The 27127-nt window shown below is 48.0% G+C and overlaps 1 protein-coding gene across 3 annotated transcripts in view; it reads right to left on the minus strand.

Annotated features, from left to right (window-relative positions):
• The window catches only part of ACO2 (aconitase 2), a 60725-nt gene that overhangs the window by 14411 nt on the left and 19187 nt on the right, over positions 1-27127 (minus strand). For all 3 annotated transcript variants that reach the window (XM_064283448.1, XM_010599304.3, XM_064283449.1), the window contains exons 2-4: positions 12411-12547; positions 5390-5648; positions 2076-2168 (exon numbers count right to left, since the gene is read on the minus strand). In XM_064283448.1, the coding sequence (XP_064139518.1) occupies positions 2076-2168; positions 5390-5648; positions 12411-12547 (489 nt within the window). The remainder of the gene's footprint in view (positions 1-2075; positions 2169-5389; positions 5649-12410; positions 12548-27127) is intronic.

Genomic DNA, 27127 nt, shown 5'->3' on the forward strand with positions numbered 1-27127 from the left:
AAGGACACCCCGCTTGGTCCCAGTGGACTCCCTAGCCCTGGTAGACAGGCTTTCTGGCCCCATACATCCCTGCAGCCTGCCACCCCAAGCAGCCCCTCCTGGCAAGGACACAGGTCCGAAAGGACAGAGCAGTGATCCCCAGGCTCTGGTTTCAGAGTGGGGTAGGAGCCCAGGCGGGTCAGATTACAGCCTGACTCAGCTCACCCTGAAGGAGGCCAGGAAGGGAGGCCTAGGATGGAGAGGGGAACAAGGGGTACCCTGGGAAGCAGCAGAGGCAGGTTTTCAGACCCGGACACACACAGACCACTGCACAACCCACAAACCAGGTCAGCAGTCCCAAAAGTCCCGCTGTTGAAAGCTAAGCACCTTCCTCCCCAGAAATACACGCACACACACTCACAGGAGAAATTTTGCCCTAGGGGAGACTCCGGAAGAAAAGCCCCAGCTGACCTGGCCACATCCCCTATGATGCCCCTATCCTACAGGATGCAGCGAGGGGGCCCAAAGGAATGAGGAGCACCACGTACACCGGTGTGGGAGGAGCTCGCACTGGGCTGGACAGTCAGGACAGTGGTTAGGCGCACTGGCTGCCAGGCCAGCCTGCCTGGGTGCACAGCCAGGCTTGGGTGTCCCTAAGTAAGCAGGTTAACTTCTTGGTACCTCAGTTTCCTCATCTGTGAGGTGTAGATACTAAGAGCCTTGACCTCACAGTGTTGTGGTGAGCACGAATGAGTTGGTATTTTTAAGGTGCTCAGTACAGCGCCTGACACACAGTCTGTGCTCATCAAATGTGAGCTATAGTTATTACTGAAATGAAAAGGGCAAGCTGGATACAAAGAAGCCAGTCTGAAAAGGCTGACATACTGTATGAGTCCAGCTGTGTGACACTCTGGAAAAGGTACAACTCTAGAGACAGTAAAGAGCTCAGTGGTGGCCTAGGATTTGGAGGCAGGGGCGGGGGAGGACTAGGTGGAGCCCTGGGCATTTTTAGGGCAGGGAAGCTGCTCTGTATGGTGCTGTGATGGTGGGCACACAACACCAGGCATTTGTCAAAATCCACAGAGAGCACCCTAATGTGAACTGTGAACTTCAATGACAATATATTCCCCTGGTTCATCAGCTGTCATCAATATCCCACAGGAAAGCAAGGTGTGAGTAGGAGAAACAGTGTGCAGGGGGAGGGCCTATAGGAACTCTGTGCTTCCTGCACAATTTTTCTGTTGGCCTAAAACTGCTCTGAAAAATAAAGTCTATTAAAAAAATAAATAAATAAAAAAGGCAAGCTGTGGACCAATGCATGCAATAGGATTCAGGGAAAAAAGCAAAATACAAATAATGGCCTACACAGCCTACAGGTACAGAGGTTCTCGTGTGCGTGCTTAGAAAAAAAGGAGGTACCAAAAGACATGCCAGACTTAAAATGCTGACTCTCCAGGGTGGAGCAATCGGAAGGAACGATTTTAACTGCTTACGTGGAGAACGAGAATGTATAACATATTAAGAAATTCATTGAAAATGAAAGTATTCCACACAGCGGAATACTTACTACTCAGCAGCAGAGAGAAATGAAGTCCTGATGCGTGCCACCTCGTGGGTCAACAAACCTCGACAATATGTTGCTGAGTGAAGCAAAAGGACAAATACTGTATGACCTCACTTACATGAAATAAGCTTAGAAACCAAAAATTACTAGTGGTGACCAGGAGCGGGAGGGAGCGGAAAGGCGGAGTTTTTGCTCAGAGGCAGTTTATGGTCATGGGGGTGGAATGACTTAGAAAAAGATAACGAGATGGTGGCACAACTTGAAGGGTATAATCAGTGTCACTGAATGTACATGTGGAATTGTTGAGATGGTGTATTTTTTTTGCTGTGTATATTTTCACCACAATTTTAAAAAAAAATGAGGGGAGGAGGAGCCTAAGGGCTGGCTGAGATGCCCCCCCACCCCATTCCCCCCACTCCCCCACCGTCAGGAGCCTTGAGCGCCCCTCCTACAGACGTGGAAGGTGCTCTCTGGTTACCTAACTGCAGCCTGGGCCCCGCCCCCTTAGAAAGGAGGCCAAGCCCTGCTTTACCTGGTGAATGATCCCCGACCCAGGCCTCCAGAAGCCCACGCCATACTTGGCACCTGCAGTCGCCAGGAAATTATACACTTCCTGGTTTATGTCCTGTTGAGACAACCAATAATGACAGCATTAATAACCTGGCTTGTGTCTGGGATGACCCTTGTTCATGCCCTCCTCCCTCCCTTCCCCCCACCTCCCCTATGACTCCAAAATGCCGGCATTGGTGCCAGGCCCTCTCCTGAAGAACTTCTCAAAATAATCTCAAAAGGGCTTGGGTGTCGGCCTACAGCCTCAGCGGGCAGAAGGGGAGAAGGACAAGACAGCTCTGGGACACCTGGTGGGGGAAGCGCCCTCCCTGGCCTGGTCTCCGAGTCTCAGCAGCCTTGTGTATTTGTAGAAGGAGCTGGGCTGAATAATCTCCAAGGGCCCTTCTGGCAGTCAAGTCCTTCAGACAAGGCCAGCAGGGGAGGAGCACACTGCCACAAGAATATCTGACTGGGACACGATTTGGGGGGCAGAGGGAACACCCCAGTTCCACCATGGTTCACCTGGTTTACTCCTTCCCATCTGGGCCTCAGAGCCTCAGCTGTAATAACTGCTGATGTTTACTGAATGTCCACTAGGAAACTGGCATCATGATAAACACCCTCATAACCCACCCCATGAGGGAAGTACTGTCATCAAGCCCGTTTACAGACATGAAACAGAGGCTCAGAGCAGTGAAGGGCTGGAGATCCCAGAGCAGCCAGGGTCTGACACCAGGTCTGTCCAATCCCAGAGCCTGAGGGCTACATTCTAACGTAAAACAGACCTCCCTCCCTTATGGGGAAGAGGAAATGAGATGACACTGGAGAAAGCACCTGGTCCAGTGCCTGGCACACAGGAGGGGCTCAATATTTGGGAACACACTTGACAAGCCCCAAATGAAAGACTGCCCAATGGTCCACTGTTTTCAAACAGCGGTTTCCACAAAACATAACCAACTGATGGCTGCACTGCGCCCGTTCCACCATCTGCCTGTAATCTGAAGGCAGCTTCATTGGGTGGGAAGGGCTTCACAGCACTGCTGATGTGAGGTCAGGATTTTTCTAGAAGACATGACATGTTCCTAGACAAGGGTGACCAGTGTAACAGGAGGAAGGGGGCTGTGCTGGGCTGCACGGAGTCCCTACAGAGGCACTAGGAATGAGACTTGCCAGGAGAGCCATGCCCCCATCAGAGAAGAGACTCACTGTCAGCTCCCCATTGATACAACCTCCTCGAAACCATTCAGCCTCCCCACTCAAATTCCAGACTCACTGCGTACTGTCCTGAGGACCCATGTGGGACCCCCAAGAAAAGAATGGCAGACAGAGAAGAATGAGGGGTCTAGCTCCTTCCACAAATACACAGGGAAACTGAGACTCAGAGACCAAAGAAGAGCGGTCTCTTTCCAATGAATAATTCACACGCTGGTTTTTTCATTTACCAATCAGCCACTTGAGAAAATCAATACTGCGGGCAGGAGGCGCACACACGAATATCTTTGTGGGCATGGGGAAGAGGAGGGGGCCCCAGAGCGGGGGGTACTCTTGGGCTGGGACTCAACCTGCATCCCTCTCTGGCTCTCTGTGTGGCCCTGGACAGGTCACTCTGTCTCTCTGGGCCCCAGCCAGGGGCTCCTTTACAGATATATGTAAATCTGACCATATCCTTCCCTTACGTAAATCCCTCAATGACTCTGAGGCACGCACAGTCCCTAGCAGAGCCCCCAAGGCCCTGCCTCGCCCACCTCTTACCACCCTCTCACACACTGAGCTCCAGCCACAACTGCTTCACGTTTCTTCCTGCCTCGGGGCCTTCGCACAAGCTCTTCTGCCTAGAATGTTCTTCCCCCAGTTAATGCCTACTTATTTGTTCAGGTCTTGGCTTACATGTCACATCCTCGAGGGGTCCTTCCTCCCTTTCCCCCAAAAACTCAAAGTCGGGCCTCCTTGTCATGGTTTCAGAGCCCTCCACTGACCCTCCACAGCACGCAGCCACACCTGCAATGACTCATTTGTGTGTGTTCAGCATCTGCCCCACGGGACTGAGACCCACGGAAGCAGGGAGCCTGTCCGTTCTGTTCACACTGAATCCCAGCACCGGGATTGAGCCTGGTACACACCGAGTGCTCAATAAGTGCTTGTTGAATACATGAGAGAAATCAATCTCATTCTGCAGAAGAAAGGACTGAATGTAGATTCTGATCCACAAAGCCAGGGTGGTGGTGCCACTGTGGGCAGTTGTCTCCAGGGCTGAAGGGACCCAGGCTCCCAGCCATGCCCAGGTTCCAGCACTGCAGGACCCTGTAACATTACCACCCCTGCTGTTGCTAACATGGAAATGCCGCCAGCAGGCTGGGCTCTCCTTTCAGCTGAGCGGGAAAGAGCAACTGTGCAACCAGGAAAGCACCCAGTGGGCCAGGATGGGAGGAACGGCTGGGATGAGAACGCTGCCCCAAGAGTTTCCCATGGGTCTGTGAGGCTCTCTGCGCTGGGCTGACCCTGGGAGCCAAAGCGCTTTCAATCACAGGCCTGCTCTGTGCCAGGCCAGGCAGAGGCCCTGCCAGCATTCAGCTCTTGCCAACATCCCCCCGGTGAGGGGCGCCCACTCCTGCTGCAGAGGATGGGGGGTGCCCAGGGCTGCCAGAGACCTGTTGTTGCCAAGAGCCGGCGCACATAAAGGTAGCGCAGAGGTCGAGCTGGGAGCAGGGATGTGGTTTCGTAAGGAAGGGTGGGAGGAGTTCAGGGAAAAACATCTCCAGGTGGCCTATAGTCCCTTCTATCTGGTTGAACAAAACTCAGAGGAAGCCCCTAGAGAGGTCAACTAGCAGGAGGGCACTAGCGTGGGGGTTGGGGCCAGGGTTCAGTCCTAGTCATGACCATGCAGTTATGTGATCAATGGCAGGTGCCTCAGCTGCCTCACATTCACAAACGGCGACCCTCTGCGGACCCCCTCCGTGATAGGGTCCTCAGGAGGCCAGAGGAGAGGGTGAGTGCGTGATGCACGGTTCTGGGCAGGCCCTCTCAGAGCAACTGGCGATATGTATCATTTTCCTACCATAACAGAAATACCTTTAGTGTGGTAAGATTAAGAATGATTTTATTTTCCTTATGCTTGTTGTTTTTTCTAATGTCTTCTCGTTGAGCAAATGGTCTTTATAGAATTAGAAAAGAACAAAAACCATTCCTTAAAAAAGACTAGACCAAAGCGTCAGTTAGGATTTGGTGGCGACGCTTTGGGATGCTCTCTCCAGAGGGCCTGGCCTCTCCGCCAAGATTGCCCCACCCCCTCTAGCTCACCTTGGCGCGACGCAGGTCTTTCTCGCCCCCGACCTGGGCCTCGATCAGGTGGTCACAGTGGATGGTGGACGGCACGGCCACCTTGGGCAGCCCACTGCTGATGAACTGCAGCATGGCCATCTGGGCTGTAGCATCCTGCATGGCCACACGGTCTGGCCGCAGTCGCAGGTACGTCTTGCCCCGCTCAATCTCCTGGTTGGCTGGGTCATCCAGGTGGCCATACACGATCTTCTCGGAGAGGGTCAGAGGCCGGTTCAGTCTGCGGGGAGAGAGAAGGGTTGGTACCAGCCGTGCAGTCCCGCAGCCCACAGCTACCCCATCTCTGCCCACGCGGCAACCTTGACAGTGGGCAGGGAGGAACCCTGTACTGCAGGACTACGTGTCCAAATGGTAGGGACTGCTAGTCCTGGTCACTGCAGTACAACCAGCACACAGCCCAGCGCCTGGCACTCAGCCTGAACCAAAAAACCTGTTGCCATTGAGGCAATTCCAACTCATAGAGACTCTGTAGGACAGAGCAGAACTGCCCCATAGGGTTTCCAAGGCTATAAACCTTAATGGAAGCAGACTGCCACATCTTTTTCTGGCAGAACAGCTGGTGAGTTTGAACCACTAAGCTTTTGGTTAGCAGCCAAGCATTTAACCACTGTGCCACCAGGGCTCCTTTGGCACTGCTTAGGTGCTCAAAATTAAGTGACCAATAAGTGAATAACAACATCACAAGAGGTGGCAGGGTTGTCTTTTCCCAAGGCGATTTGCTTTTCCAGCACACTAACTGCCATTGCCTGATGAGGACCTATTATGTGTAGAGCTTGTCATTTAACCCTCACTGTACCCTTGTCATTGAAGCAAACAACCAAGAGGAAACAAAGACTCAGCACAGGGTGTCTCCAGCTTCAGTGCACAACTAGAGTCGCACCTTGGAGCCTCTACTTCTCTCTGTCCATGACCACCCCCCCTGCGTCCCCAGCCCTGCTAAGACACAGAGGATCCATCCAGCCCCTTACCCAGTCCTCCTCCACAGCCCTCCACTTCAAGTGTTGGATGCTTCGCTGCTACCCTATTAGGTGGAACCCACGGAAGCTGAAGCTTTTCCCACTGTCCACCTTTCTTTCTCACCCCATGAAGACAGGCGTGGCTGTCAGCTCTCAAAAGCAGACACCTAGGCACCTCCTCCATTTCTAGACTCCACTGCCCTGTGGTCCCGCCCCTCCCTTCCTCATCAGGGCCAAAGTGGCCATCCAAGCCTGGCCCTTGGAGTGGCGCAGCCCCCGCCAGGACTCAGCCGCCTCCTTGGCACCAGCCTCCTCTGTGCTACTCGGGCCCAGCCTCCTACCCACCTAGACTGAGCTCGGGCCGGTCGGCACTCCACCACCCATCTTAAAGCTTCCTGACGATACACTGCTGCTGCCACACCAATGGGCCGCCCACCTGGCAAAGCAGCGCCTCCGCTGCCTGACACAGCCACCCTCTGCTGGCCACGTGCTCTGCCTCCCACCATTCTCAAAGCTTCCACCAGACTGAGGCCTCCTGGGAAGCAGCCGAGTCCCATCCCCACCCAGTAGGCCATCCTCTAGTGTTTGAGGCCGAGAAGAAAAAAGTCTCAGGGAGCGCTGGGTTAGACCCAGTCCTTTCACAAAACCCTGTGGTAGCCAGGTAAGTGACTGTCCTTCTCAGAGAGCTGGGTTGACCTAGCTCTAAAATCCAGCTTTGAATTGTAACAAGACCACCCCATAAAACCAAACCCAGTGCCATCGAGTTGATTCTGACTCATAGCGACCCTATAAGACAGAGTAGAACCGCCCCATAGAGTTTCCAAGGAGCACCTGGTAGATTCGAACTGCCGACCCTTCGGTTAGCAGACTTAGCCACTACACCACCAGGGTTTCCTAACGAGACCATAGCTAACATTTATAGGGTACTTACTTTTTTTAAACACCTTTGTTAAGGTATAGTTAATTGGGATACGATGAACTGAACAAACCTAAGGTGCACACTTTTTAAGTTTTGACATGAGTACACATCTGTGAAGTCATCACCACAATCAACAGTTAAAATATCCATCACCCTGAAAAGTTCCCTGTGCTAATCCCTCCCTCCTGCCCCCATCCCCAAGCGGCCCCTGACCCGCTGTCACTACAGATCAGTGTTACAGTGCAGGCTTCAGCTCAGCTTAGTGTCATCTGAAGCACTTTCATACACGCAGCTTGTTTGGTTCTCACAACACAGATGAGGAACCTGAAGCACAGAGAGGTGAAGTAATTTGCCCCAGGTCACAAAGCTAGCAAGCGGCAGAGCCAGAAGGCAAGGAGCCAAGGAGTGTGGCTCTACTGTCTATAACCCACTGTCCCTCAGTAACACGTGGGAACTTGGCACAGGGCCCAGCCTGGAGTGAACATCCCATCGTTAGAGTTATTGTTACCACCAACGTGACTCTGCTGGGAAAGTAGGGAAACTTCTTCCCACCTACCTGGGCCCTCGCCCCCAGTTTCGCCTAGCCCTGTGGGAGGGAGCAAGAGTTCCCTAAGGTGCTGGGTATGCAGGTACCAGCAGATCAACTGGCAATTCTGAAAATCCCCATAGTTCTGAAGTCTGAGAACCTTGAATTAAAATAGCCCTGGCCTTAACGTTGTGCTTAGTCCTTCTGTTCTACCTCCTAGTTCATTGCATAGTGTCTGAGGTCTTAAAAGCTTGCAAGTGGCCATCAAAAGTACAAATTGGTCTCTATTCACCTGGAGCAACAGAGGAAGGGGGAGGTGAGGAATAGGAGAAACAGGGTGTGGCTACTTGCCTCCATGAACAACTGCCTCCTTTGCCATGAGACCTGAAGAACTGGACAGTACCTGGGTAACATTACTGAACATTTTCGGTAGAAGAATCTTTGATCAAAAGGGGAAGAGTGCAGAAAGAATTTCAAATTCTCATGGAATCCAGATTTTTCTGGAGCCATGGAGGCTGGATGAACTCCTGAAATTATTGCTCTGAGATAATCTTTAAACCTTAAGCCAAAAATATCGCCTGAAGTCTTAAAGCTAAACAATAGTTTAGCTTAACTAGTAAAAAATGTCTTCTTTAAGCATTGTGCTCTTTGAAGCTCCATCTATATGGGATTAAATCGATCACAGCAACTCAAAACATTAGATAGGGAGCTTAGTGAGTTTATGCTAATGGAAGAAGAACAACTTGGAAAAGGAGGGTGAGAAGGGCTGCACAATTTGAAGGATGTAATCGCTGTCACTGAATTGTACCTGTCAAAATTGTTGAATTGGTACATGTCCTGCTGTGTACTGTATATAGTCTCAACAACAAATTAAAAAAAAAAAAAAAAGCCCTGGCTTGAGGTACAGCCTGCTCCCTTGGCAGCAGCACCTCCAAGGCAGGTGTGTGGGCCATGACTCACTGCCCAAAGCAGGCCCCTCTTTCTGGGCCCCAGGGAGACGAAAAATAGCACATGGGCTTAAAAACTCAAGACCTTGACGGTGATGCCTGAAGTTACATAAAAATGCCTGACGACGACAAAGCCTAGTGAAAAGGTCATCTTCACATTTCCTTGAGGTTTAACACAGGATGGCAAATGGGTCCTCTATGTCCTTCTGTACCTCTGCTTCACAGGATGACAAAGACCCAGCTCTCAGGAACAGGATCGGGCCCCTTCCATTACAGATATAGGGTGAAGGAAGCATCTCCCAGCAAGGCCTCTGTCCTTTAGGAATTTCTTAAACCCATTTTAATCCATTATGATTTTTTTAAAAACAGCCTCTCTCTCTGCCCTTCTCTAGAGGAGTGTTTCTCAACCAGGGCGCTACTGATGTTTTAGGCCGGGCCAGTCTTTGTAGCAGGCACTGTTCTGTGCGCATTGTAGGATGTTCAGCAGCATCCCTGGCCTCAGATTACTAGATACCAGTAATTTGCACTCTCCTGAGTTATGACAACTAAAAATGTCTCCAGGCATTGCCACATACGTTCCCTGGGGGGACAAAACTGAGCACCGACCCTCCCACCCCTAACTGAGAACCACTGTTCCATGGCCAACGAAAACAAGCATTCCCTCGACTATGCTGTCGCATGCTGACAAGTTGATTCTGACTTACAGCGACCCCACAGGACAGAGGAACTGCCCCATAGGGCCGCCGAGGCTGCAATCTTTACAGGAGCAGATCACCAGGTCTTTTCTCCCGTGGAATGGCTTCAAACCACTGACCTTTCAGTTAGCAGCGAAGTGCTTTTAACCACTGTGCCCACCAGGGCTCCTTTCCCTTGACTAAGCTAATCTGGAAATGCTAAAAGTTATTTGGCCTTTCTGGTTAGTGCAGGGTTTAAATTAAATAGGCAAAGGAAAATTTTTCTTGTTTAATTCTACTAACAAAATGAATACTTAAAAAACTCCCAATGGTTTAAAGAAGTTTTTTTTTTTAATTGTGTTTTAATTGAAAGTTTACAAATCAAGTTGGTCTCTTATTAAAAAACTTATACGCACCTTGCTATGTTCTCCTAGTTGCTCTCCCCCTAATGAGACAGCACACTCCTCCTCTCCTCCCTGTATTCCCGTGTCCATTCAGCCAGCTTCTGTCCCCTTCTGCCTTCTCATCTCCCCTCCAGGCAGGAGGTACCCACCACGTATCTACTTGAGCCAAGAAGCTCACTCCTCGCCAGTATCATTTTCTGTCTTACAGTCCAGTCCAATCCCTGTCTGAAGAGTTGGCTTTGGGAATGGTTCCAGTCTGAACGGCAGGTTTTTGTTGATTTTTTTTTAAAGACTAAATTGCAAATAATACTTCTTTGTCAAGTTATCTCAGAGCCCATCTCCTGTGCACGGTGGAGAGCAACCAGAGTGCCTTTGCTAGCTAAAGGAAAATCCAGCATTTTCCACTAAGTTTTGGTTGGAGAGCTCCAAGGCTAAATGAAATATTGTTTCGTGGGAAAAAAGCATTTGAACCAAGTCCTGTGTTGATGGGAACAGTGCTTCTCACCCCTGACTGCACGTCTGAATCAACTGGGAAACTTGAAAAATACCGATGCCTAGCCCCGCCCCCAGATTTAACCAGTCTGGAGTATGGCCCGGTGGTGGGAATTTGAATCTCCAGATGATTCTAATATGTAGCAAAGACCAAGAACCACTGCCCTGGCCACTGAGCCCTGGTGGCGCAGTTATCAAGCACTTGGTTGCTAACCAAAAGGTCAGCAGTTCAAACCCACCAGCCGCTCCTCGGGAGGAAGATGTGGCAGTCGGTTTCCATAAAGATTACAGCCTTGGAAGCCTCATGGAGCAGTTCTACTGTCTTACAGGGTTGCTATGAGTAGGAATCGACTCGATGGCAGTGGCTTTGGTTTCGTTGGGCTCTGGCCACTGCTGCTCAAGCTGTGATGAGCACACAAGTCACCTGGGAATCCTGTTCAGCTGCAGAGTCCATCTCAGTGGGCTTGGGGTGCAGCCTCGGGTTCGCAATTCTAACCAGCTGATGCTCCCAGGTGATGCTGATGCTGTTGGTTCACAAACTAAACCACTTAAATCAGAATCTCCGGGAGTGGGGCCCAGGTTTTGGTAGTTTTAAAAGCTTCCAGCTGCTGCTAACGTGCAGCCTAGGTGATAACCACAAGATTACAGCACAAACACTGGGAGGCACTGGGGGAGCAGACGTGGGTTTGAGTTTGGGCTCACCTACTCAGTAGATGGATGAGCTTACCTCCACCTGACACTCGTGTTTACTTCCTAATCCACAAAACGGAGGGGGTGTAACAACAACCTACAGGGGCAGTGCTGAAGAACAGAAACACCACATGTGAAGTGCCTAGACCATAGCGACACTCAGGAAGCTGCTATTATCACAGCTGTCCTTGACGAAGGTTCCAGCCTTGCTCTAACTAGGAGACAGGAGGCTGGAGATAAGATTATGAGAGCCCTTCCCCTTAAACTGAAGTGAGAAGTAGATCAGTGGTTATCTAGAGCTGGGAGCACTAGGGGAAATGGGAGTGACTTCTAATGGGTATAGAGATTCTTTCTGGTATGATGAAACTGTTCTATAATTGATGGTAGTGATGCTTGCACAGTACCATGAATATACTAGAAAACACTGAATTGTATACTTTAAATGGGTGAATTTTATGGTATATGAGTTATATCTTCATGAAGTTGTTTTTTAAAAAAAAAAAAACAATCTGAAGTGAGGTTATCAGTAAAGAGAAAGCAAAGGGGCAACAAGGGGAGTGTGGGACACTGGTGAGAGCCCTGGCCAAGCGCACAGAGGCCAGGTTCTACCACTCACTCACTGTGTGGCCTTGGGCGAGTTGCTTCTCCAGCTGGGCCTGCTCCTTGGCTGTAAGCAGGTATGCTCCTGTCTTTCTGGTCTCCGCACAGCCCCGCCTGTAGTCGTTCAAGTTCCAGGAGCAGGGCTGGGTGGCATCTATTATCAGCCCACAGTGCCCTATCCTCCTGTGGAGCCTTATTCATGCTTCTAGTGCCAGCATCTGACCCAGTACCTGGCGCCCAGGAGGTGCTCACTGTTTATTGAGTGAATGAGAGAGCAGCAGGGCAAAGAGGACTGCCATTTTGCCACATGAGGAAAGTGAGGCCCAGACAAACAGGCATGCTCTAGATCTAACCTCAGCTGTCTTCCAGGTCTCAGGCCTGGGCTCTCTCCTCTGTGACTCTGCACTGAAGAGGAAATACAAATGCTTCTCCAGCCACTGGGCTTCACAGCTCCCACAGGGCTGGCCCAGGGTCAGCAGCCTGTCCTGGAAGGGTGGCTGGGAGGCTCAGGCCACAGCACCACAGAGCCAGAGACCTCCCCTATGGCCCACATCCCAGGCTCCTATGACATGGTTCTGCCTTGGCACAGCAGCCAGAAGTTCCACCGCCAATCCGGAATGCCTTCCTTAGTTGGAACCTCCATACCCTAAGTGCCTTGATCCTGCCACCACCACCAACCACCCCTCACCATCGCTTTCTACACTGCCTGCCTCTAAAAGGGGCAGGGAGCAGCAGAAGTCAGCAGTCACCACAAGCTCCCACCCGCAGCCTTACCGTTTGCGGACAATGTTAATATTCTTCTCTAGCAGGTCATAGCGGATATACTCGTTGGGCTCAAAGTGGCTCATGGCCACCTTGGCCCGTTGGCACAAGACTGAGGCCACATGGTACTGCCGCACACCCAGGGCTTTCTGCAAGAAGACAGATAACAGCAACTGTCAATAGAGTACTCAGGAAGAATAGCTCAGTACGGTGAAAAAAGCAAGGAATTAAAGTGTCAAGAGCTATTCAGTGGCTGCAGCCTCGGTTTCCTCACCTGAAGCACAGGGATTAACAGCAGATACCAGGAACACAGCCTGGGGTACGAGAAAGCGCAAGGGACTTAGAATCGCTTGGGTCAACATCAAGTTCTACCTCGTAAGTTGTATCAACTTAAGCAAATCCTCTATCCTCTTAGACACAAACCCAGCACCCAGTGCCGTCGAGTCAGATACAGGATATGGGAAAAAGGGAAACAACCCACTCTAGTGATCATACTCAGTAGTGATCGTACAAGGAGCCCGGGTGGTGCAGCGGCTAAAGTATTCGATTGCTAATCGGAAGATCGGTGGTTTAAAGCCACCAGTGGTTCTGCAGGAGAAGGATGTGGTAATCTGCTTCCATAAACAGTGCAGCTCGGGAGATCCTATGGGGTTGCTGTGAGTCGCGCCAGCAGTGGATTTGTTTTTTTTCCAGTGATCATACAGGGCTACTGAGGAGGTTAAATGAGAACAGTTGTGAAAGTCCTCATTAAGCTGTAAAACCAAACCAAACCTGTTGCTGGCGAGTCGATTCCAACTCATAGTGATCCTATAGGACAAAGTAGAACTGCCCCATATGGTTTCCAAGGAGCAGTGGGTGGATTCGAAACCAACCTTTTAGTTAGCAGCCAAGCTCTGAACCACTGTGCCACCAGAGCGCCCATTAAGTTGTAAAAAAAAAAAAAAAAAGCACTACCTAAAACAGAGGGATTCCAACCTGTTTGTTCGAACCCCTGCTGAGAAATTTGCATTTCCAGCCAATGCCAATGCTTCCACCCCAGATATGCTGAACCAGAATCTACATTAGATGAACCAGTTTGAAGCTCTGCTAAAAAACCAGCTGCCGGATAGTTGATTGCAACTCATGGGTGGCCCCCCTGTGTGTGTCGGAGTAGAACTGTGCCCCATAGGGTTTTCAATGGCTAATTTTTTCGAAGTACCTCCCAGGCCCTTCTTCCAAGGTGCCTCTGGATGGACTCCAACAGCCAACCTTCTGGTTAGGAGCTGAGCACGTGACTCATTTGTATCACCCAGGGGCTCCCAAAGCACTACCTAAATTGTGGCTGTTTTTCTACCTGCACCACAAGCCCCTTGAGGGTTGGGATCAAGCCTTATTTATCTTTGTATCTGAACGATCTGGCACATATGAGAAATTCAATAAATATTTGTTGAATAGACGGAAGAATGGATGAAGAAAACCTCATGCATGACCTTTGGATGTTTCTCAGACCCTCCTCCCTTCAAGTAGTGCCTAATTCCCCTCTCCCTGAACGTGTGGCAAAGTCGCTGACTTGCTTCCAATGGACAAACTGTCGTGGAAGCGATGCTATGCAACTTCTGAGATTAGGTTATAAAAAGGACAGCTTCTGCCTAGCGCAGGCCACTCTCTCTCTCACTGCTCTGGGGGAAGCAGCTGCCATGCTGGCTGGATATTTAAGCAGCCCTGGGAGAGGCCCACCTAGAGAGGCACAGGGGCCTCACGCCAACAGCCAGCACCACCTCGCCAGGCGTGTGGGTGTGCCACCTTGAAAGTGAATCCTTCTGGCCCAGTGGACACCCTCGGATAACTGCAACCCCAGCTGACATCTTGTTTGCAACTTCTTGAGCAACCCTGAGCCAGAACCACCCAGCCAAGTTTGTTCTCAAATTCCTGGCCCACAGACTCTGTGCGAGAGAGACGTTTGTTACTGTTCCCAGCCTCTGAGTTCTGAGGTAATTTGTTATGCAGCAATAGATCATGATGACGGGGCCTGTTTTGTTGCTGTTGTTAGGTGCCCTTGAGTCAGTTCCAACTCGTAGCAACCATCTACAACAAACCGAAGCACTGCCCGGTCCTGTGCCGCCTCACAATTGTTGCTAAGTTTGAGCCCACTGTTGCAGCCACTGCATCAATCCATCTTATTGAGGGTCTTCCTCTTTTTCCCTGACCCTCTACTTTATCAAGCACGATGTTCTTCTCCAGGGACTGGTCCCCCCGACAACACGTCCGAAGCACGGGAGGCAAAGTTTCACCACCCTTGCTTCTAAGGAACATTCTGGCTGTACTTCTTCCAAGACAGATTTGTTCATTCTTCTGGCAGTCCATGGTATATTCAATATTCTTCGCCAACATCATAATTCAAAGGCGTCAATTGTTTGGTCTTCCTTATGCACTGTCCAGCTTTTGCATGCATATGAAGTGAATGGCTTGGGTCTGGCGCACCTTAGTCCTTAAAGTGATATCTTTGTTTTTTAACACTTTAAAGAGGTGTTTTGTAGCAGATATACCCAAAGCAATGTTGTTTCTTTTTTCTTTTATTGGGTCTTATGTGAAAGTTTACAGCACAAATTAATTTCTCATTCAAAAATTTATACACATATTATTTTGTGACATTGGTTGCAATCCCCACAATGTGTTAGCATTCTCCCCCTTTCCACCCAGGGTTCTCCGTGTCCATTCACCCAGTTTTCCTGTCCCTTCCAGCCTGCTTGTCTTTGATTTTGGGCAGGTGTTGCCCATTTTCTATACGCGATTGAACTAAGAAGCTCTTCCTCATGTGTGTTATTGGTTGTTTTATAGGTCTGTCTAATCTTTGACTGAGGAGTGAGCTTCAGAAGTGGTTTCAGTTCTGCATTACCAGGGTGTCTGGGGCCATAGTCTCGGGTTTTTCCAGTCTCTGTCAGACCAGTAAGTTTGCCTTTTTTTTGTGAATTTGCATTTTGTTTTACGTTTTTCTCCTGCTCCGTCCAGAACTTTCTATTGCGATCCTGTCAGAGTGGTCAGTGGTGGTAGCCGGGCACCATCTGGTTCTTCTGAGCTCAGGCTGGTGGAGGTTATGGTTCATGCAGTCCATTAGTCCTTTGGACTAATATTTTCCTTTTAACATCATTTGATTTCTCGACTGCTGCTTCCATGGGTGTTGACTGTGGATTCAAGTAAAACGAAATCCTTGACAACTTCAATATTTTCTCCATTTATCATGATGTTGCTTATCGGTCCAGTTGTGAGAATTTTGTTTTTTTTTTTTTCACATTAATGAGTAATCCATTCTGAAAGTTGCAGTCTTTGATCTTCATCCCTAAGTGCTTCAAGTCCCCCTTGCTTTCAGCAAGCAAGCTTGTGTCGTTTGTAGATCGCAGGTTGTTAATGAGTCTAACTTCAACCCTGATGCTGTGTTTTTCTTCATATAGTCCAGCTTCTTGGATTATTTGCTCAGCGTACAGACTGAATAAGTATGGTGAAAGGATACAACCCCGACACACACGTTTCCTGATTTTAAACCACACAGTATTCCTCTTGTTCTGTCTGAACAACTGCGTCTTGGTCTATGTACAGGTTCTTCACGAGCACAATTAAGTGTTCTGGAGTTCCAATTCTTTGTAATATTATCCATAATTTGTTATGATCCACATGGTTGAATGCCTTTGCATATCAATAAACACAGGTAAATATCTTTCTGGTATTCTCTGCTTTCAGCCAAGATCCATGTGACATCAGCAATGACATCCCTCGTTCCACGTCCTGTATTAGTTAATTTAAAACTTTGGGTGACAACTTTCACAGGGCACGTTGTGACCAGGAAAGAATAAACAAATCCAAACAAATGACAGAGGGACAGGGACAGCTGCTCCCCTTCTAGGTGTGCTCACTGCCTAAAGGGCTGTACACTTAGGTAAAGAAAAAGGCAAAGCCACTGTCCCAGGCACCCTTCTTTAGGTCATCTGGATACTAAATCCAAATCTCACCAACCTCAGCATCTGAACCCAATACAAGTCCACAGACCAGGTCACCCAACAGTGGAAACAGCACCTCTAACCACCGATCCACCTAGTCCACCACTCAAAAGTGAGCTCCCCAATGCAGACTTCAGACCTGCTGGCGCTCCAGCTCCAAATCCACATATCAAAATACTTTCAACAATGCCTGATGCATAGGAAGAACGTAATACATTTCAGTTGCAGCTAAGGCCACCCCCTCTACTTCAGTGGAAGGGGTTGGGTGCATAAGGTTGGCCTTCGAGAGAACTGGGTACAAGTCTGAGTAACTGTGGGCACTTTAACATTGCTAAGCATCCACTGCTCATAGAGCTACTGTGAGCGATAAGGGAGGTTATATATAAAATACTTAGTATGGCATCTACTACTGCCCCCTGTGCATTTATAAGCATGCACAGCCCCCTCAACTTTTCACACAAATGAGAAACTATAGAAGTTGTTCTGCAACTTGCTTTTTTCATTTATCAATATACCTTCTAGACACCTCTCCAATGTCTACATACAGATCTCTTTCTTTTTGTAAATTAACTGCCCTGAGCCCGTTTCCTTATACGTTAAAACGAGTGTAACAATAGTAGTCTCTGGCCCAGCAGGCAAAACAATACACTGGAATTACAATTATAGTTTAAGGAAAAAGTAAAATCCCAAATTCCCAACAGCAGGGGAACAGTTAAGCAAACTATAAGGACAAAAGAATATGTTCACACAGAATACAACTTACAGGGGAAGAGCGTTTATCGAGCGCCTACTCTGAGACAAGCGCTCTGCCAGGCATCGTGCGTATATTCTATCACCTAGTCCTCACTGCCACCCAGCAAAGTCACTCCTATGATTATTCTATTTCCCAAGTGAGGAAACTGAGGCTTCCAGAGCCTGAGTGACCAAGGCCACAAGGTAGCAAGTGGGACCAGAACCCAGGTCAGCTGACTCACTTGCCTGCTGCGGCCCTGGGCAAGTCATTTAACCTCCCCAGGCCTCAGTTTCTCCAGAGATAAAATGGAGAGAAACCTCATAGTGTTAATTCTTAATCAGGATGCTTCCCGACTATGGGAAAATGTCTGTTTGTACCAGCACTGTCCAAGAGGACTTGCTGTGAGGATGACTGGTTCTAGATCAGCACTGTCCAATATGGCAGCCACTAGCCAGGAGAGGCACTGACTACTTGAAGTGTGGTGTGACTGAGGAACATGCACACAAGGGACAGCTCGTTCTACATATTAATGAAGATGGGAAGAGAGTTTTTAGGAAGCGTGAGCAACACGAGTGTTCACAGTCATTTTTTCTGTCAAAGAGCTTACATATTCTTAAGTCTGAACACCCCTCGCCGGGAGTCCATCACTCCCCATGACTGCCCAGCCCATTTCTGAATAATTTCTGAATATTCAGCCATACTCTGCTTCCCTGCAGTCTGCTCTTCAGTTGGGGTCTGCCCTCTTGGGGCCACATGCAATAAGCCCACCTTTCCCCAGCACAGGACAATGGTTCCCAGACCTCAGATCCACCAGGACCTCCAGAGGAGTTTGCTAAAAAGATATACCCAGGCCCACCCCAGGCCAATGACTCAGTCTCCCTCAAATATTTGAAGACAGCTACCTACCTTGTCCTCCCTAAGTCTCCTCGTTCCTAGGCCATGGTCAGCCCTGAGGTGTCTCAACAATCTCTTTACATGACAAGTTTCCAACCCCATGCCCTGTGCTGAGGGTACTGGGATGGTCCCCCCCTTTATTCTAGACTTTCATCAGCCTTATGATAGCCCACCTCACTGGTGACCCACACATCACCTCTAGATACCTAACACCTCAATGATGGCTCCTAAGCCAGCTCCTCCAGTGAGTACTTGTGGACTTGGTTTCTGGAACCGAAATGCAGACCCTACCTCAATCTCGAATGAACTTCATCATCAGCCCCAGGTGGTCCACAGGAATCCTGCTCCAGTCACCCCGTGTTCTGACAGGCCGGCCCTCCCAGTGTGTGTCAGCCACAAATGCAAGAACCATGGTTCCCACGTGGCTTGTCCAAGACTCAGCACGCATGTTAACCCATGCCAGGCCAGGCTCACCAGAACAGACTTTTGGTCAGGCCAACCATCAATGATCTATGTAGTAATATTCTTCGGGTTTAGCTGTTTAATCTGTTGTAACAGCCACCTAACCAAACTGTCACTAGGCCCTCATTTCTCTGCATTGTTGTTAAGCACAGTCTGATTCTGTTGGATGCCTTGCCGAAATCAACACCCTCTCTCACTTGCTTCCCTCATCGATCTATCTATTTATCTCAACAAAAAATAAAAGAGGTTATCTTGCTGTGGGACCTTGGGCAATTCACTAATTCCTCCAGGCCTCAGTTTTTCAGGTCATGAAAAGGTGAAACCTCACTCTTGTTATCTGCTTCAGAGCAGTACTATGAAATGTCATACATGTCATAACTGTGAACTGTGGAGAGCTCAACAATATTAATACACTGACCCTGTATAGGGACCTCAAGAGCGAGGATACCAAGTATCATTCATTCATGGACGACATATATCTCACATAGAACATAAAGACTAGGCTATGGCTGCTCCCTCCCACTCTTAGGATAAAAATGAAAACTGTCATTGTTCATTAAGCATCTGCTCTGTGCCAAGCACTCTCTGTGCCTAATGCTGAATTCTCATAGCAACGCTGCAAGGTAATTGTATTCCCGTCTTACAGATGTGGAAGCTGAAGACCAGGGAGGACAAGTCAGACGTCAGACGTCTGGTAAGCAGTGAATCCAGGATGCAAGCATGTGTCTGGTCCTGAGATGGCACTTCTTCTGGATTCTGCTAGATTCTGGGCCGCTCATTCTCCCTTACCTCACACAGGCCACCCTTTCCCGTGTGGAGGCAGCACAGTTTAATGGTTCAATTTGAAGACTTGTAGTCAAATCACCCCACCCAGTTCCACCACTTGCCTGCTGTGGCCCTGGGCAAGTCATTTAACCTCCCCAGGCCTTAGCTTCTCCATAGATAAAATGGAGAGCAACTTCACAGTGTTACTATCACATGAAATAACCTACCCAAAACTCCTGGCACAGAGCTGCTCATATTTTAAGTGTTCAATATGTGTTATATTATATTATTTTCCTCCACAGAGACGATAGATATAAAACATGGGGTTTCTTCTGGACACATCTGAAGCAACACGCTTGTTTTTCTTGTTTTCTTTACTGCAAACAGAGCTTTCAAGGCCCTCTTGGTTGATGAGCATTTTCCAGAAGCCTTAGCTCACCTGGGGCTTTGGCATTCCTGACCCCTTCTGATGAATTCTTGCAGCACTCTAGTATTCTTCCTCCGTTACTTGCCCTTCTTCCAACTTTGGCTAAGTCATTTCAAAAATCTAAGCTGATTTCTTCAAGTGCCTGTCTCTTCTCTCCTTCAGATTATTTGCCATTTGTTGGAATTTACCTTGGAAAATTGCTCGCCCCTCTGAAACCTCTTCTGCTTATGGATTTCCGGCAGGAGGAAATCTCCTCCATCTGGTCTCTGACTATTTTAGAAGCTGCCTTCCTTAAGGATATAGAACATGCTGAACCTCCTTGGTCAATACAAATTCTAAAGGGACCTGCCACAGGGCCTTTGCACATGCAGTTTCTTCTGGCTGGAATGTTCTCTGCCCACTCGCACTCCCAATCTGCCCTTTGGTTAAGTAACTCCCATTAAACCTTCGGGTCTAAGTAAATTTCTCTTTGTCAGGGAATCCTTCCCTGACCTCCCAGTCCAGTTGGAGCCTCTGGTTATATAAGCCCATTTCCCTCCTCTTGACATTCACTCACAAGATGATGTCTGTCTTCACTGGTTTGCCAGCTCCACAAGGGGAGGGACTGTGTCTTTATTTATTACTAAATTCCTGGTCTGATACACAGGAGGTACTACATAAATATCAGTGAAAGGAATGAATGACGTTTCTACTTTACCAACTAGCTCCTCCTTACTGAGCAGGGTCAGATGTAGGGCAGCTTCAGTTAACCTTCTAAGATCAAACGGTTAATGAGAAAAATCAATAAGTTACCAGTGTCAGATGTTTTCGGTTACAGTGTAAACACATTCAACATTTTTGAAAGACAATGAGGCAATACCTATTAAAATGTAAACTGCTTGTACCTTTTGACCAATTTCCCTCTTCCAGAAAGCTATCTTATAAAAACACTCATACAAACGAACAGAAAGACAGGCAAGGATGCTTTCTGTGGCACTGTTTTTAAGAGGAAAACCCAGCTGGTCCATGAACAGCGCGCTTACTGAGCATACTCTGGGTCACCCACCATGCAACGCCTGTGACAGCCATTTAAAAAGAATAAGACAGAGCTACCTGTGTTGGCATGGAAACCCTCCATGACACATTCAGTGAAAAAAAAATAATTGTCAAACAGTATCATGTCATAGGCCCATTTCAATAACATAAGAAACCTGCTGCCATCGAGTCGATTCCAACTTTTAGCGACCCTATAGGACACAGTAGAACTGCCTCATAGGGTTTCCAAGAAGTGCCTGGTGGATCCAAAATGCCAACTTTTGGTTAGCTGCTGAGCTCTTCACCACTGTGCCACCAGGGCTCCTGTAACATACTAGTAATTGACAAACGTGAACACGCCTACACTATTCACGGCAATTATCTCTAGAAAGTGGAATTACAGGCACTTTTACTTTCTCTGCTAAGTATTCCTGTACCTTTTAAATGTTACAGGATATACATGAGTTCCTTTTGTGATTAGGACAAAGAAAGAATGAATTAGGCAAACAGGTGCAGAAAAAGATGCCGACTGAAGCGTAGTATTTATAAATTAAACCTGTGTGATAGAATTATGGTTTAAATTTTCTTCCTGATTTTTTTATATTTCCACAATTTTTTACAAATGACTCAATGTAATACTTTTTATAATTATAAAGACTGTAGCCAAGATTTTGAATTAAGAGTTAAATGATCAGAACCAAAGATATAAATATTCTTGCAGGCTGCTTGCTGCCGAGCAAAAGAAAACTGGTTCAACCTTTTTGTAAAACAGCTTGTCGATAGGAAGCTTGCGAGAACACCCATATTCTTTGACCCAGTTACCCCGTATCCAAGAATCTATCCTAAAAAACAAAATCTAAATATGAAAATGTTATTATATGTATTGAGAAGTTCACTGCATTATTCATCATCACAAGGTTAGAGGTGTGAGTCTACCCAAAGGCGCCTTGGAAAAAAAGCCTAATAATCTAATTCCAAAAAATCAGCCAGTGAAAGCTTTATGGAACACACTTCTACTCTGACACACATGGGGTTGCCATGAGTCAGAATCAACTCAATGGCAACTGGTTGGTTATTTTAAAATTGAAAGCAGCTTAAGTGTTCAACACGGTGACACATGGATGTATAAATTTCCCACCCATTAGCAACGGTAGTTTTAAAGACTAAGTAGCAGCACAGACATCATGCTTGGGAAAGCAGAGGGTCAGCAAAAAACAAAAAGATCCTCAATGAGATGGACTGACACAGTGGCTGCAAGAACGGACTCAAACACAGCAATGACTGAGGACGGTGCAGGGCTGGGCAACGTTTTGTTCTGTTGTGCATGGGGTCACTACGAGTCAGAACTGACGCGACGGCACCTACCCACAGCAGCAGCAACACAGAAAACTGCCTATCATATGATAACATACGAAAAAGCAGGACATAAGTCACGTACAAACTGACTACAATGCTGCAAAACTAACATACACTGGAAAAAAGACTGGAAGAAAATGTCCAAAAGTATTAAACAAACAAACCAAAAGCCTGAGTTGAGATTTTTTTTTTTTTTTAATTCCCCAAATTTGTATCAAGGTGATATTGTGTGGCTAAAGAGTCTGACAGACAAGCTGTTTTCAGCTGCTTTAGAGAGCGCTTCAGTCCCCTACTGTTGCTGTATTTTTGTCCTTGAGTTCCAATTGAGCAATCCAATGTTTGGCGCAGGCACCATGCTCACAGAGCCAAAGAACCAGGTGTGCCTGCCCACGGGTCATTTCCCTGTGTGCAGTCTGGCAAAGTGTAAGGTTCTCCCCCGCTGCCCCATGACAGGAAGCGGTGGGGGACAACGGGGAGCATTCAGGGATTGGGAGTCTGGAGATCTGGCCTCTGCTCTCAGCTCTATCACTATGTGCTTTGTACGAGCGATCTAGCCTTTCTGTGCCTCACTTTCCACTTCTGTAAAATGGGTTGTTGTTGTTAGGTGCTGTCGAGTCCATTCCAACTCATAGAGACCCCACGAACAACAGAACGAAACACTGCCTGGTCCTGTACCAACCTCACAATCTTTGTTATGCTTGAGCCCACTGTTGCAGCCAGTGTCAACTCATCTTGTTGAGGGTCTTCCTCTTTTTTGCTGACCCTCTACTTTATCAGGCATTATGTCCTTCTCCAGGGACTGATCCCTCCTGATAACACATCCAAAGTATGTGAGATGTAGTCTCGCCATCCTTGCTTCTAAGGAACATTCTGGTTGTACTTCTTCCAAGACAGATTTGTTTGTTCTGTTTGCATCAAAATTACCTTGGAGGCTTTATAAAAACCCAGATTCTAGGTTCTACCACCCCAAACCTTGCACTTAGAATCCCTGAGGTGGGGCCTAAGAATCGGTAAAAGATTATTGGGTTACTCCGATACGCAGCCACATTTGGGAACTACAGGACTAGATGTTCTCCAAAGTTCCTTCCAGCTCAGTCTATCAATACTCCTCCCCAGCAAGCAGGCTACCAGATAAACCTACTTATTCCCCAAAGGCCCCAAGGAAAGCGTGGTAATGTCAGAACGGATCTGTACCAAGGAGAAAAATCCCCCAGAGTGCAGGCCCTTCTAGATTAATCATAGCCTTCACCTCAATGTGGAGACCTGGCGGTGCAGTAAAGAGCTCGGCTTCTAACCAAAAGGCTGGCAGTTCAAACCCACCACCTGCTCCTTAGAAACCTTATGGGGCAGTTCTACCCTGTTTTATAGGGTCACTATAAGTTGGAATCAACTTGACGGCAACAGATTTGGTATAGCTGGTCACCTCCACTTATACACAGAGGTGAAGAGGCAACCATATATAAGGATGTACACACACAACGCAACACAGTGCACTATCAGAGAAAGCAGCCCTCCCGCTAGTCAAATCATTTACTCTTTATTCACTTATAAAGTAGAATAACCTGTCTAGTCAACCTCAGTCATTAATTCATTTAACCAGGAACACCTTCCTAGGGACCAAACACTGCTACTTACTACATGGCTTCCGAAGGTTTTCAAGTTAACTCCCATGAGCAAGATAGCACGTTTTGGACATCACAGGGAGGTAAACAGAGCCAGCTGCTGCTGGGAGCCAAGTGGCAGGCTCAGTTGCTGGCGGGGGGGGGGGGGGGGGGTGGTCATTATCTCTGCACACCTGTACCCTGTTCGCTACAGCACACCTGAGCAAAGTCTGTTGTTGCTACTGCCGTGAAGTCAGCTGGAGTCACAGCAATCTCATGGGTAAAAGGTGAAGCTTTGCTGGGTCCTGCACCATCCCATTATCCCTGACATGTTTGGGCCCATCGTTGTGGCTATTGTGTCAATCCATCTCATTGTTCCATGTCTTCGCCGACTCTGTACTTTACCAAACATGATGTCCTTTTCTAGTGATTGGTCTTTCCTGATGACATGTCCACAGTAAAGATGAAGTCTCACCGTCCTTGCTTCTAAGGAGCATTACAGTTGTACTTCTTCTAAGACTGATCTCTTCATTCTTCTGGCAGTCCACGGTACGTTCAGTATTCCTTGCCGACACCACCATCCAAACGCACCAGTTCTTCTTCTGTCTTCCTCTTTCACTGTCCAGGAAAGCCTACTGTACCATACTTGACTTCGAACGCTACCATATGGTCCCTACTCTCGAGATCACAACCTGGCAGGCTAAGATAGACATGAAAACAAAAAGCGCTATAGTGTTACAGTTGCTATCATACAAGCTAGGCAAAAGGCTCACGAAGGCGTACACATACGAATCCTCAGGTTTACTTGTGCGAGAGGGAGAAAGAGGCTAAGACCTTCTCCGGGCTCAAACAAAACAGTATTTGAGTTCAAGTTCAAAAAAACTGGTTACAGATGCCAAAGCCAAAGAACTTGCTCAAAATCGCACTGGCATCAGCAGAGCGTTATCAGGCTCTCTGTTCAGCATTCTGTCTACCACACCAGAGGCTCCCAAACCTCCGTCTACCCACAGGTGCCTGTCAGATGCCTGTCAAGGTGACTAAATGCTAATCAATAAAGGTAACGGGTTCTCGGGAGTGGTGCGTCTGTCTCTCTCTCACCTTCCATGAGATTCTCAAAGAACCAAGTGGAAGGCCAACAGTACAACAGGTAAACAGGAAGGAAATGGACCTTACTGGTAAAGAAACGATGATTTCATTACTCTCTTCAGAAGCTTCCTGGCCCTCTGTTTCAGAAACAGGCTACCAATCATTTACTCCATAAAATAAGAGTAACAAAAAATAAAATTAAGTAAGTTTTTTGAAGTACCACTTTTTCTGCTGATCCCCCAGGGCTATCCTGAGGCTTGGCTGGGATAACATGTGGGAGCACCTGGCTTTCCTACGCTGTAGTAGGTTATGTGGATGGTATGGAGTTTATTCACCCAACAGCCATTTGATGAGGGCCTCCCACTGCATGCCAGGCCTGGTGCCACTGTCATCACCTCTGCTGCCCCCCAATCCAGGGGAGAACAAAGAAACAACTCTCTGGTCTGGAGGCAGTGTGGGCCACAGGAGGCGGTGTAGGCCACAGGATTCAGGGGTTACCCTAGACTCTGGAATCCTCTTCTATGTCCCAAGAAGCACAAACTTAAAAGAACTCAGCCTGCCAATAAAGGGAGTGTTTCTTCAGCAATAAAAAGCATTTAAAAACAAAAAACTTCAGATCAAGAGAATGCTAATTATGAAAGCTACAAAGGTCCCTTGGTCACAAGGGAAGGAGGACATCATTCAAAGTCCAGTGTATTCTCCTGAGGCCACGTTAGAGAGACAGCCTTAGCAACACGCAAATATTGGCCAGAGGACGCTCTACGCTAAAGGGAACCTTAGCGCATGGGCTTGCAAACACACACACACACACACACACACACATTTACACTGTAATCCAAAGGCACTGGGTGTGGTGCGTGTATGTGACCGAAACAACAACTCTAATCTATGGATACCTTACTCGGAGCAACGCGCTCTGATGGTTTTTTAGTCTACATTATTTTTTACATTGTAAAATACACATTACATAGTATTTGCCATTTTAGCCATTTTAGTGTATTATTCAGTGCACTAAGTAAATTCACAATGTTGCGCAGCTGCTATTACCACTATCTAGCCCCAGAACTTTTTCATCACCCCAGCAAAACGGAAAAAAGGAGGGTGCAGTTTTCAAAAGGATAGTTGGGAAAGGCTTTGATGAAAAGCTGATGTGGAAAATGGCCTGACAAAAAGATGCCAGCCAACCTACAGGTATCTGAAGAAGAGAATTCCAGACAGACGAGAAAATGCAAGGGTCCTAAAGTGAGGTGGTGTCTGTTGTGCTCAAGGAACAGTGGGAAGCCAGTCTGGCTGCCGCAGAATAAACCAGGGGCCGAGTGGTAAGAGGTGAGACCAGAAGGTGACAGAGAATCGGGATGTATGGGCCTTGAACCCATAGTGGGGATTCTGCCTTTACTCTGAAAGGAGATGCCACTGGAGACTTCTAACCAGGAATTACATGCTCTGACTCCTTTACAAGGAGCACTCTGGCTACTGCACATGGAATAGATGGAGGCAGGGAGATCAGGCAGGTAGAGGCCAGCACAACAGTCCAGTGAAAGATGCAGTGGTTTGGATCAGAGCTGTCACGGTGGCAGTGGTGAGAAAGGGTTGGAGTCTGATATATTTTGAAGGCAATAATAGGATTTGCAGACAAACTGGCCAAATGATGTGAGAGAAGGCGATTCAAGAATGACAACACTGAGGTTTTTGGCTTGAGTGGCTGGAAGAATGGAGTTGCTATAAAGTGAGATGGGGACAGCAACAGGAGAGCAGGCCTGGGGTGAGGTCAGGAGTTTGGCTGTGGACATTTTCCCACCCGATATCCAGGTGGAGATGTCAAGTAGGTCCCATCCTTCTGTTGCTGTTGTTGTGGTGTGCCATCAAGTTGATTCCGACTCGTGTGACAGAGGAGAACTGCCTCATTGGGTTTTCTAGGCTGTAACCTTTACGGGAGCAGATAGCCAGGTCTTTCTCCTGCAGGGTGGCTGGGTGAGTTCGAACCACCAACCTCTTGGTTAGCAGCTGCGCTCTTAAATGTTGTGCCACCAGGGCTCCTTCCCATCCCTCTAGAGCTCTGCTAATTGAATGGTTCATCTAGAATCACAGACTATTAGAACCCAAGGTGACCCTGAGATCACCAAACATTATTTCTTCGTTTGAGATGAGGAAACGAATGTCCAAGGTCACATACCCAGTTAACAGCAGTTAGGACCAGAATTCAAGCCACCCAATTCTCATTTCAGTGCTTTTTCTACCACACTACCACCTCAATTTCAACTAAGATGTCATTGATTCATCCAGCAAGTATTTATCCAGCACTGAACTTTGCGCTGCGGTGACTGAATTACAGAGATGAGCAAGACAGCACAGTCCCTGCCCCTGTGAGCTTACAGCTTGGTGAAGACGGATGCCAAGCAATCACTCAAGGGACTATGCAA

The sequence above is a fragment of the Loxodonta africana genome, chromosome 4 (genome assembly GCF_030014295.1).
Source record: "Loxodonta africana isolate mLoxAfr1 chromosome 4, mLoxAfr1.hap2, whole genome shotgun sequence".
NCBI lineage: Eukaryota > Metazoa > Chordata > Mammalia > Proboscidea > Elephantidae > Loxodonta > Loxodonta africana.